At 57.8% G+C, this 12,367-nt stretch overlaps 1 protein-coding gene and 1 non-coding gene across 19 annotated transcripts in view; both read right to left on the bottom strand.

Moving 5' to 3' along the window:
• EP400 (E1A binding protein p400) overlaps positions 1-12,367 on the bottom strand; it is a 98,193-nt gene that overhangs the window by 34,892 nt on the left and 50,934 nt on the right. For 15 of the 18 annotated variants that reach the window (XM_032311299.1, XM_032311305.1, XM_032311312.1 and 12 more), the window contains 8 exons: positions 12,068-12,286; positions 10,098-10,262; positions 8,128-8,283; positions 6,905-6,999; positions 6,208-6,479; positions 2,635-2,837; positions 2,368-2,537; positions 1,040-1,236 (listed from right to left, as the gene is read on the bottom strand). In XM_032311299.1, the coding sequence (XP_032167190.1) occupies positions 1,040-1,236; positions 2,368-2,537; positions 2,635-2,837; positions 6,208-6,479; positions 6,905-6,999; positions 8,128-8,283; positions 10,098-10,262; positions 12,068-12,286 (1,477 nt within the window). The remainder of the gene's footprint in view (positions 1-1,039; positions 1,237-2,367; positions 2,538-2,634; positions 2,838-6,207; positions 6,480-6,904; positions 7,000-8,127; positions 8,284-10,097; positions 10,263-12,067; positions 12,287-12,367) is intronic. The other 3 variants (XM_032311311.1, XM_032311314.1, XM_032311318.1) reach the window with 1 other exon arrangement.
• Positions 1,412-1,541, bottom strand: LOC116572568. Its single transcript, XR_004278417.1, has one exon. It is a non-coding gene; the product is annotated as a small nucleolar RNA SNORA49 (small nucleolar RNA).

Below are 12,367 nucleotides of genomic sequence, written 5' to 3'. Positions count from 1 at the left end.
TGCGTTTGACATCGCTTTGGGGAAAGCACATTTTACACACCAGGTCTTCCTGTGCATGAACACGGCTCAGTCTCCAACTCACATCTTACCACGTTTTGCATAATTTGGTTCTTATTTCCTACACAACTTGCAGCTTTACTGCCAAGACTATTCCTGATTCGTGGTTACGGTTACTGAGCAGAAAAGCTTTCCCGTTTCCGGCTGGTAAGCGCTGAAGGGTCACAGCCTCCGTAACCACGGAGAGCAATCACGCGGGAAAATGTTGCGTACACAACACACACGGTGCGCCAGGCTGCAGTTTACCAGCACGGAGACAGCCCGCAATGCGCCGCTGAAGGACGCGGGGTTAACAAGGCCGTGGGCATCAGCCATCTAGACAACGAGAAAGACGCCAGGAAAGACACGCGGCATCTCTGAAGGACACTTCTCCACGGACCTCAGACAGGCAGTGACACAGCTGCTCAAACTCAGCCTTCGGAGGACTCTGCCTCGGTGGCAGGAGTGAGTGGTCATAGGCACAGTCCAGGGCCTCGCACACGGTGCCGGCACCACGCACCCGCCCGCACACCCAGTGCCAGTACATACCGCGGACCCGCTGTTGTCGCACTACCGCACTAAACGCTTCTGCGAGTTCAGACACGCACGCGAGAGCCTGCTCCACTTTCCTCAGCCACGTGCAGGGCCAGCGGAGGTGGCGCACACGGGCCTGAGCTCTTCCAGTCATTTTACTGACAGACAAGGGGCATCGGACAGGGCTCTAGAAGACGCGCAACAGATATGCGTCGAAAGCACATCAAGTTGTGTGTAAGCAAGATAATTCGACTGCGGTTTCAAGCAAACTAATTATAAACTGAGCAAATGTTGGGCCTAAAGAAAGAACACGCGAAGCAGCAAGAACAGAAGTCTGCCTCAGAAAAAATAAAGCTGTGGAAACTTCTGGAACAAGTTGTAACGTACACTTGAGCTCCATGGGGTGCTTCTGCTCCAGCACCTGGTGCCCCCACACCTCCACACCCCGTGTCGCGCCCGCCACCCTCACCTGTAGATGTGGACGTCCTTGCGCCTTCCGATCCGCTCGCACCACTCCTGGGCCTTGGCGTCCATCACGGGGTTCAGGTCGTTGTCATAGAACACCACTGCGTCGGCCTCCACCAGGCTCACGCCTGTGGCGCGGCTGTGGGTTGACAGAATGGCACAGAAGATCCTCCTGTCCCTGTTGAAACTCCTCATCAGCTCCTGGGATGAAGTGAAGCCCTCGGGTTAGCTCCCCGGGCCGGTGCTGGCACAGCTCGGCACCCCCAGGAACGAACGTGCGGCCATCTCCCACTGACTGCGCACATACACCCCCACACGCTCTGCACAGGCCAGGCCTCACCGACCAAAGGAAAACGTCCGCCTCCACCTGACATGGACTGTCAGCTCAAGCCGTAGGCCCCAGGAGAACACAGAGTCTTCCTGGGGAGGGACGTGTGCTCGGTCCTATACCCTCAGGCAATGCCTGGGCCTTCACAGCAAAAGACCCAGGAGTAAGGCTGAGGGAGCAGAGAAACAGGCCAGAGAGGCTTTCAGCCTCCGGGGAGCACTGCTCTCTGCAGTGAGCTCAGCACCAAACCCGACCGGCACAGGGACCCCTTCCTTCCTTCCCGGAGAGTCCACGTGTGGTCTGTGAAAACACTCCTGACAAAGCTCGCTCATGAACCCGGCGCTGCGTCCCCTCCCAGGCCCTCGTCCACGTGCACGCATGCGGGCGGAAAGGCCCAGGTGTGCGGGATCACGGAGTCTGGGAACCTGCTCCCAGCGGAAGCATTCTGCGGGGCTACTCCATCCCACTCCAAATGCTTTGATGACCAGCTTGCAGTCCAGCCCACGGACACTCAGCACGGGGCTACCCAGCAGCACAGCACATGCACGACCTACGGACCCATCGTGCTGCGTGTGCGTCGCTCCAGGGAGGAGCAGAGGTGCCACAGGCGCACTGAGCCTTTGGCGCAGAATCACTAGGGCACTAGGGCTGGCACACGCCCTGCACCATCAGCCTGACTCCTAGGAAGCCGTGCGGCTCCGCGCCAGCCGAGAGCTCAAGAGATGACCCATCTGGCTGTGCCGACCCATGGGACACGGCCTTAGCCGATCTGACAAGCGACAGAGGGGCACGCAGCACGACCCGCACTTCCCGCAGGGTGCCTCGCGGGGACCGTGCCCAGGCTCTCACCCTGGCCGCATCTGAAGCGCACCAGCCCGCTCCTCGTGGCACAGGCCACCACACCCCAGCAGCCGCGCACGTCCCGTAACAGGATGCAGCAGCCGCGGGCCTGCCGGGGCCGGGCCGTGAAGCAGCCCCCGCCCCGCCGCGCGGCGCCCCCCCACCTGCCGCTGCTCGCTGTTGGCGCTCTCGTCGATCCTGACGTAGGTGAGATAGTGGAAGTTCAGGAACGCCTCTAAAATGTCCAACATGAGAACCATCTGCGACAAGATCAGCACTCGGCGTCCCTCAGACTTCAACTTCTGAAGCAAGACGGCTAAGGCTTCGAGCTTTCCTACAGAACCAACGACATCGAGTCTCCCCTGAGCCCGGGCGCAGAGGGCCCAGAGGGCCGGCCTCGAGGCCAGCGCAGATGGGAGTCCCCTCCGTACCTGAGTCGAACTGCACCAACCGGAGCTCCGGAAACCGGAGGGAGCGCAGCGCCGTCATCCGCCGCAGCTGCTGCGCGTAGGGAGCCGTGTGCTCTCGAAGACGGTGCCTCAGGAGCCTCATCCTGCGGATGTAGAGGGACGGCGGCCTCGCCACCCACAGGGACGGGGGCGCGGCCACCACCGGAGGGATCACACACACCACCCTGAGAAGCAGAAAGCACGCGGGTCAGACACGCTGCCCACGGCGTCTCCACCAGCAGCTCCTCCGTCTCAGGAAGCAGAGGTCCAAGAAGGAAGCGGCAGAACCTTCTACTGGTGTGGCCAAAAAAACCAGGGTGTTTAATCACAGTCACATGGGGTGACACAGCTGCTGGCCGTGTCACAGCACCATCCATCACAGCATCCACGGGAGCGAGTCCCGCCAGTCCTGGTCCCTGCCGGCCTCCAGCTGGAAAGAAGCGGCACAGGGCGCCCCCCAGAGCCTGCAGGAAAGGGCACAGAGACGCCCCATTCCCTGTGAAACTCAGGTTCTGGTGGGAATCTCAGGGTGCAGGTCCTGTGTCCCCAGGACGGTCTGGGGGAGAACCGCACCAGAGCCGGGGGAGCCATGTGCCGCCAGGAGCGGAGTCAGACTTAGCAGGAGAAGGCCCGCTGAGAGCAGCACGAGAAGGACTCCGGCGGGCCGTTACAGCAGAGGACACGTGCCCCCCACACCAGGACAGCCTCACTCTGGACGTCAGCTCAAACTGCGTCTCCCTGATTTGCTACCAAATGCATGCGAATAAAAAGGCCATCTATGACCAAAACCACTGGTGACAAAATCAATCCACTAAATAAGTGGACAGCAAGTCCACGCTCACTAACCCGGAGTCCACGTGGCCGACCCACCCGTTCTGCCCACCTGCCCTGAAGATCTGGCGTGGCCCTAAGCCAAACCCCAGCCGTTACTCTGTAGATCACCGACACAGTGAGCCGAAGGCTGCCACACCTGAAGGGCCACACAGGATCTGGCGAGAACAGAGCTGGAGGCACACCGCCCATCACCGGGGCTCGGAGAGGGAAGAGACAACACCCAGCTGAGGAGGGCCCAGGGAGAGGCCCAAGGCAGTCACCTCTCTCTGCCAACGGAGTAGAGCACGTCTCTCAACAAATGGTGCTCGACAAGCAGGCACCCACACGCAAATATGTGAACGTGAAAGACTCGACCAGACGTCCCGGCTTTCTCGCGGCAGTACCCAGTAAACCCCACTCCTGCAAACAAAGAAACCCCAAATAACTAGCAACCCACATGAATTTGATTGAGCCTCTGAATCTATTTACAGATGATACAGGCAACAAAGCTACACACCAGATTACACCTCCAGGAACCAATTCAGCAAATCCACATTGTGGGAAATTCTACAGAGAAAACCACCAGTTTTCCTCGACAAATAAACTGCAAGAGGAAAAAAAAGGCAAGCCAGAAGCACAACATACGATTAGGAGCTGCACGACATGTATCCCCAACTGCTGCGTCCCTACATCACTGCCATTCTGATTCGAACCATAAAAACGCTTATGAGATAACCACAACTGCGTGTGCAGGAGAGACATTTCACGGTATCGAGAACTGTTCTTGTCTTAGCTAGGGTAATGGTACGGTGCCTGCGCTGCTTTCAGAGCACAACGAAATCTTACACAGGAACTCCTGTCTGTCCGGAGCTAGCTGCAAACAGTCTGTGCTTCCGGGCAGTAAACACGGACGCAGAGCTGGGCGGGAGCCAGTCCCGGGCTGAAGGCGGGCTCCGGGTACACTCGGGTTCACTGTAGTAGTCTGCTTGTATGGGTTTAAAGATTTTCTGAAATGTGAGATTCTTCAAATGGGGAAAAAATGGATCTAGACACAGACCTAGTTCCTTCACAAACATCAACTCCAAATGGAGCGCAGATCCGCAGTGAAAGGCCGACGGCGGGCCCTGGACGAGGGCAAGCCCAGGTGCGCAGGGCCTAGCGATGACGTTCCAGGCCCAGACAAAAGGCAAGGCCGCTGAGACGAGGGAGAGCTGGATCTCACTAACCCTCAACACAGCTGCCCCGTGAAAGCAAACGTTGTAAGGACACAAGCCACAGGCCAGGGGAGGGCACGAGAGACACCGCTGATAAAGGACAAGCACTCTGAAAGCCCACCAGCGAGAAAACAAACATTAAAGAGCGGGCCGAAGACCCCCAACAGACACCTCTCCAGAGAACAGATGCACGCGGCGAAAAGCTACGAAAACAGGCTCCACGTGGCGTGTCCGCAGGGAAGTGCGGATGACATCAGCCCCGAGACACCACGACACACATGTCAGAGTGGCCAGAACCCACAGCACGGACCACAGAAGCGGGACGAGGATGAGGGGCCACAGGCGCTCTCGCTCACTGCTGCTGGGAACGCAGAACGGGGCAGCCACTCGGCTAGTCTGCTGGACCTTTTCTACCGGGTGAATCGTGCTCCCACCAGATGAGCTGCCAATCGTGCTTCCGGTTCTCATTCAAATGCACTGAAATGTACGTTCACGCAAAGCCCTGCACGTGGACCTTTACAGCAGCTTTGTCTGTGACTGCTGAAACCTGAAAGCAACCAAGCTGTTCTCCAGTAGGTGACGGATAAACGGGCCCACGAGACAAGGGAGCATCACTGGGAGCTAAGAGAAATGGCCGTCGAGCCACGGAGCGCTGACGGGGAGCCTTCACCGCATCTCGCTAAGAGAAAGCAGCCCATCTAAAGAGTCCGCACCCCGTACGATTCTGGGAAAGGCAAGCTACGGGAACAGTAAAGAGGTCGCTGGCTGCCCGGATTTCATGGGGAGGCACGAGCAGGCGGGGCACAGGTCTTTACGGCAGCTCCCAGACCGTGGCAAGGCGGTGGACACAAGCCAGTCCACAGGAGCACGGCCGGGTCCCCACTGTGAACACTCAGCCGCAGGCACACAGCAGAGGAGGGAGAGAAGACCCATCCTCAGGCCGGGCCTGACCAGCACTCAATGCAGGGAATGGAGCACAAACAGGGTGGCCGCTCTAGGCAGGGCCCAGAGGAAGCACAGCTCGGTGGGCGGGGTGTGGGGGCTGCGCTGGTCGCCAACCCAACAGCATCTGCGTTTTCATTTTCTCTCCTAAAGCTCGTTTCTGTGTTTAACACTTAAATACACATTCCTCACTACGCAACGTTAACATTTTCATGTGGTTTTCCAATAAAATATTACTTTAATAAAAACATAGAGAAACTCATCAAGCACACAGCGGTCTGTTCCAGCACCTGGAACGCACACGGCTGCTGTGGCCCTGCGCCCAGGCCAGCCAACGTGCACCCAAGCGGGGCCCCAGGGACAGGGCCAGGGCCCGGGGAAAAGAAGCCACCGAGGATACACAGCCTTCCCAGAGAAGACAAGCTGGTGCCAGAGCCAAAGATGCAGGAATAATTCACAACCGACGTCTGAGAACCACTCAGCAAGGAACTGACAGAACAGGCTTCCGGCAGGACAAGCGGGGCCGGAGGCCCGCGGGGGCCCATGGAGGAGAGTGAGGTGCGGGCTCCCACGCAGGCCGCCCTACCTGTCGATGACATCCTGCAGGCAGGCTTGCCGCTGGGTCAGCGTCAAAATCAGGTCCTTCTGACCGTGGGAGGGTGGCATGGACCCACCCGCTGGCCCAGCCCCCTTCCGCTGGCCGCTGTCCGAAGCGCCGGGCCAAGGCGTCTGTTCCCGGCCGACCACGGCACAAATCCGCAGCAGATCTCGGCCGTAGACGGGGGCCCGCGAGCAGCGCCGCTCGTTGACAAAGTAGACCCGGTCCAGCCGCTCCTTCCGAAGTCTGCCCTTCTCCTCCTTCACGGGAAACAGCGTGAGACACGGTCACCGAGGGCACGGTCTCGCCACGCCCCGCAGCGCCCCTCACGCACGGCCACCCTGAGACGCCCCGCCCCTTCCACGGCGGCACGCGACAGCAAGGAGACGGACAACATAGTGTGCGCCTCTGACCGCTGAGATTTCTGACACCCGGAAGACAGCGTCGGAGACACAAAACGTGGGAGATATCTGCAATCCCGAAGCCCAGTTTCCTTTGTTAGGAAATGTGTTTTCAGAGTCAAACTCTGGGATTCAGAGTGATGACGTGCTTTCAAGGCCCACATGCCGACAACTCCATTAAATATCACAACCGCCCCCCAACAAGCAGCTTCTGAGAAACAACTTCGGAGGGTGAACGAGCGGCCCGGGGGCCCCACGCAGGGTTGGTGAGGGAGGCGCCGTACCTGAGTTGGCCCCCCGACAGGAGAGGCCGGTTTGGAGGCCATTCCGGGTTCTCCCGCAGGCAGCGGGTTGACTGCCACTCGCCCCGGCACACCAACTGCAGAGCAAGAGGGAAAAGCTGAACACACACATCTGCGGGCTCCGCAGACCCTCCTCCGGCAGCTCGCTCTAGGGACACACTGCCCACACCCCTCAGGACTGCCCGCAAAGCACCCGCTTGCCAGCCATCGTCTGAGCTGCGGGTGTCTCTCTCCTCTGGTGAAAGCTCAGTGTGCTCAGAGGAAGCACCCACACCTGAGGCCCAGGGTCATCCTCACCGCCATCATGTGGCCACACACATCCCCTGGGACATCACCCACGCGCCCACCCCCAGCAGGGAGCCAGCACTGTCCTTGTCCTCCGAAGCAGGACAGAGCGGTCGCTGCACCCCAGTGTGCCACCCCCATCTGCCAGGCCACACCACACATCCTGACGGTGACCACACAGGAGGCACCAAGGACTAAAAGCAGGCCACAGGGAGGGTGGGGAATGTCTCCTGCCTTGGGGGATGGGTGCTGGCAGCGGGTTCTGGTGGGATGGGAGGAGGCCTGGAAAACAGAATCAGCCACAGGTGGGAACACGGGCCACGGCTGGGACACGGAAATGCTGCTCCCTGGACCCCATGGCAGGGCCCCACCCAGTGAAGACAGAGACCAGGGCTGATCAGGGACAAGGGCTTCGGGTCGGGAGGGGACCCCCACTGCGTCCACCCACAAGCCCCATCTGACCACCCACTCAGCCTCCTCAGCAGACCACACACGGCTGGGCATGGCAGGGAAGGCAAGACCCTGGTGAGAAGCAGGCCATGGTCGGGCCAGATGCAGAAGGGCCCAGATCCTGCTCCGGTACCTGTCCCGGAGGGAAATTCTAGCATGCTCGCTAAATGTATTTGTGACCCTAGCAAGCCAAGTTCTCATGATTCTAAATATCTTGTCAGAACAAGAAGAAAACAAAAATCCAGGTGAGCAGAGACTAGTCATACTCAAAATACCTCCGAGAGGAAGGAGGGAGAAAACACGCCAGGCTGACAGCAGCCCGTCTGCAGAAAGCAGAGACCGCCGCGGCAGGATGTTCGGGTTCTGAGACCGCGGGAACAAATCAGCAGGAACTAGCTCCCCGTCCCCTTCGAAGCAAAGTCACACAGAAAGAAGCTCCCACATGTAGTGACCCCATTGGAGCACTCTACCTGGCGCAGTCACGGGGGCTGGGCCCGGGCCACCGGCCGGGGGCTTGCTTCCCAGGGCGTTGAGGGCGCCCGCCTGAGACATGGTCTGCATCACCACGGGGCCTGGCGGTCGCAGGTAGGACTGCCCCGGAGCGGACACGATCTGAAGAACGCTGCCTGCAATCACAGGGCCCGAGAGGCGTCACTCACGAGCTGCAGGCACCTCCTCCTACCTGCCACGTGCACCTCCAGATGTGCAGGACAAATGAAGCAACAGACTGAAAATCCGATTTAGATTTACTCCAACAAGGCACTGCAGAGTTCAGTAACTTGGGAAAAAATGACTATTTCACTTACAGCAAATGAAAAACTAAGAATACAGTCACTTTTACCTAAAGTCAAGAAAACGCTCAACTGGGGCACCTGGGTGGCTCAGTGGGTTAAAGCCTCTGCCTTCAGCTCAGGTCATGATCTCAGGGTCCTGGGATCGAGCCCCGAATCGGGCTCTCTGCTCAGCAGGGAACCTGCTTCCCCCTCTCTCTCTCTCTCTCTCACTGCCTGCCTCTCTGCCTACTTGTGATCTCTGTCAAATAAATAAATAAAATCTTTAAAACAAACAAACAAAAAAAGAAAACGCTCAATTATTCTTTGCCATTTCTGACTTCGGGCAATGCGGTGGGCACCAGGACCGGTCTGTTGTGCCTGCCCGAGGCCCCACGCCACTCCCAGAGCCGAGGTCCCAGCTCCGGACCACACATGGGTGCTGGCCAACCTGTAAAGTCAACGAAGAAACACATCCATTCTCTACCCAAAAGCTGCAGCTCTCACTGCACTCAGTTCAAGGTGCTCACCACATACAGCCCTCAGTGTGAGAAAGCCTGACATCGCTTACTCTGAAGGAGTGTCCCCACACTGGGCTCCGCGCCAAGGGGGGCCCGCCAGAGGTATCTGATGGGCTTCGCGCAAAGGAGAGCCCGCCAGAGGTATTGACAGATGGCCTTGCCCTTTCGGCCGGAAAACTGAAGGAATAGGGAATTAAGCAAAATTAACAGCTGTCTTTGCTGTAGGTGTCCTGGGGCCTCCACTCCGCTAAGCTGTGTGTGACCTGCCAGCGCCCGTACAAAGTGTCCCAGCCCTGGCTCACAGGCGCTGCACATAACTCGTCCCAGGGAGGCTACGTGTGATCTAGGACCACAGCCACGGGGGACTCAAGCGCTGAGCCACTGCCACTGGTTCCTTGGGCTAATCCCAGCACGCCTCTCGGACCACTCGCCCTCTACACAAAGCAGTTACCATAGGAGTACATCGTGCTCAGACAAAGGTCTAAGAGGCTTTCGTCTCAGAGCCAACGCTGTAAATTCTGTACACGAAAGAACATAACTTCTACATAACTTGCTAGTCCTGGGGTGTTTTTCTTTTTTCTTTTTTTTTTTCAAGATTTTATTTATTTATTTGTCAGAGATGGAGAAAGAGAGAGTGAGCACAGGCAGACAGAGAGGCAGGCAGAGGCAGAGGGAGAAGCAGGCTCCCTGCCGAGCAAGGAGCCCGATGTGGGACTCGATCCCAGGACGCCGGGATCATGACCTGAGCCGAAGGCAGAGGCTTAACCCACTGAGCCACCCAGGCGTCCCTCTATTTCATTTTTAAAACAGGGAACATTTGGGGCACCTGGCCAGCTCAGTCAGGGTGCAGGTGACTCCTGATCTTGAGGTTGTGAGTTCAAGCCCCACACTGAGCATAGAACTTACTCAAAAGAGAATAAAAGCAAGAAAATTTCAAAATGGGGAACATTTCCAAAGAGCATATTTCATCGAGAAACAGTATCAGCTACACGGCACGCATCCGTCACAGGCCAGCAGCCCAGCGTTCTCAACACCCCCGAGGCCATCTCCAGATGAAGCACCCGCGCTCCTGGGGCTGCCCAACGTGCCCAAGTCCAGCAGCAGGAGAGGGGTGGGGACGACAGTGAGACAGCAGCGGCAGGCCCTTACCTTGCAGCTGCAGGGGCTGGCCAGCGGTGAGCTGCCGCAGCTGGCTGTGTGACAAGGTGAACTTGTTCCCCTGAAACTGCAGCGTCACCGGGGTCTCTGGCTGGGCGACCCGGCTCTGCGGCCCTGCCAGGGAAGCCAGCTGGGCTATTTTGACCACCTCCCCACCTGCGGAAGCACAGAGGAAGACGGGATTAAAACGTCTGGGAGAAGCCCGCAACTGTTCTGCTGACGACCATCTGTCGTCCGGCATGAGCGTCTGTGGCAAACTGACGAGTCACACAAACGTTTCTTAGGCATCGCTTCCTAACGCTTTCAGAAAATGACTCTAACAGAAAAGAGAAAATTAAAATTAACATTGGATCTTAACAGTTGATTTATTTACTTATAACTGCTGAAGATTTTAGGTATCAAATCTTAATATAATATTAACCAAACTACCAACAAACGTTTTACTTTTCTCTCCAACCAATGAAAAAGCAGCAAACATCAAATATAGCAGAAATCTATTTCTCGTACACTTTGGAACTCTAATATCAACCTCTTCAGAACCTTTCAGAACGTGAAGAGTACGTGCCCGATTCAGTGCACAGACGTACAGGAGAGATTACATCCCTACGAGTGTAAGAGCGGGTCACTAGCACAGATCCGCCACACAAACGTAGCCGTAAGATAAAAAGGTTCCCACTAACTTGGACTACACTGTGGGATTCAATCTAGAACGCTGACTTTTTGAAAAAATGCCAGACTCGACATCACCTAACACATGGTTTGTGAAACCGTGACTCGGACGGAGTCCTGTGCACCCGACTCGGAAACGTACGCCCTGCAGGCTCTGAGCGAATGCCAAGGGCACAGGGTTCTGTCCCCCAGTGGTTGATCATGAAACCTGAACGCTACCCCCCCCAGGAAATCCATGCCAGAATGATCAGTGACACCATACAGAGAACAGTTAGCGGAAGACCAGGAAAATGCCCAGAGGTCCTGCCCACAGAGGCTGTGAACAGGAGGGAATGACAGGAGGAGGCGCAGAGAAGTGTGTGTGGACAGGACAGCCCTGGTCCTGCCTCACCCACACGGAGTGAAGGCTCAGCTCCCGTGGCAGGGTCCCCGCAACACCTGTCCCTGGCAAACAGAAATGTCACCCGTGCTCTCCCCGTGGCAGCTAGCCAGGACTGTAACTCTGCACTCAATGACAGTGGAAGTGAGGCTTCATCATGAGGGACTAGTCTGAACTCGGGGTCTCGTGACACCTGCCCCCCAGCTTCCCAGGGAGACCTCCACACACTGGTCATGCCGAGGTACGAAGTGCTCAAGGGGGCGTCTGAGAAACAGTGCTGCCTACGACCGTCTCCGTCAGGACACTTCCTACAGCACAGTCACCAGGGGCCCGTGAGAGATGTGGGAATGTGCTAACGACACTGGTCACGGTAAAGAGGTCTAAGAACATGTAGTAACACCGTGATGTTTTCATCACCAAGTTATTATGAGCCTCAGCTGAGCAGGAAGTCACTCCAGGCTTAAACATGATGGTGGTAAGCAAGAGAATCAAAATCAGTCATGGTTTTTAACAACTAGCTCCGGATCCCTCGCTGGCAAAGGCGTCCCCTGCTCTTGCCTGAGTGGCACCTGCTCCCTGGGCTGGGCCCCACTGCCCACGGGGCAAGCCTCCAGCTGACGCTAAGGAGAAGTAAGGCCGTCAGTACACCAGCAGAGCATGCGCGGGAAGAAAGCAGAGCTGACGTCTGGGGATCAGGAGAAAGGACAGAGGACAGGGCCCTGGACGCTGGCTCTGCAGAGGGCGTCCCTCTGCACACTTAGGGCCAGAAACGACAGCGTGGCGAAAGGCAGCACCCGGGCGTGGGGTTAGGGAGACAAAGGGAGTGGACAGCAAGGCTCTTCACACACGCTGATCGGAACACAACTTCCCGTGGCAAAGACGTGGCAGAACCAGGAGGGGCGAGGCCACTTACTGGGCAGGCGCGCCTGAGCCTGCGAGGTGAGCACCAGCCCCTGAGGCAGCGCGCTCGGCCCCGCCGGGTGCGGGGGGCCCGGGGGCGGGGGCGGGGGCGGGGCCCGCGGTTTCGCAGGATGGGCCGGGGCAGGTGCTGCGCCGGAGGTCGAGGCGGGCGGCTGTCTCGGAGCGGGCGCGCCGGCGGAGGCCTGGGAGCTCTGAAACGGGGCTGCCGCCACTGCAATCGATAAGGCGTGTTTGTGCAAAGCTGTTAGAGGTTCTTCACCAAATGCAGTATTTAAACCCGAACTCAAAGAAA

Source organism: Mustela erminea, chromosome 13 (genome assembly GCF_009829155.1).
Source record: "Mustela erminea isolate mMusErm1 chromosome 13, mMusErm1.Pri, whole genome shotgun sequence".
NCBI classification, from domain to species: domain Eukaryota; kingdom Metazoa; phylum Chordata; class Mammalia; order Carnivora; family Mustelidae; genus Mustela; species Mustela erminea.
This window is presented reverse-complemented; position numbering and strand designations above follow the sequence as displayed.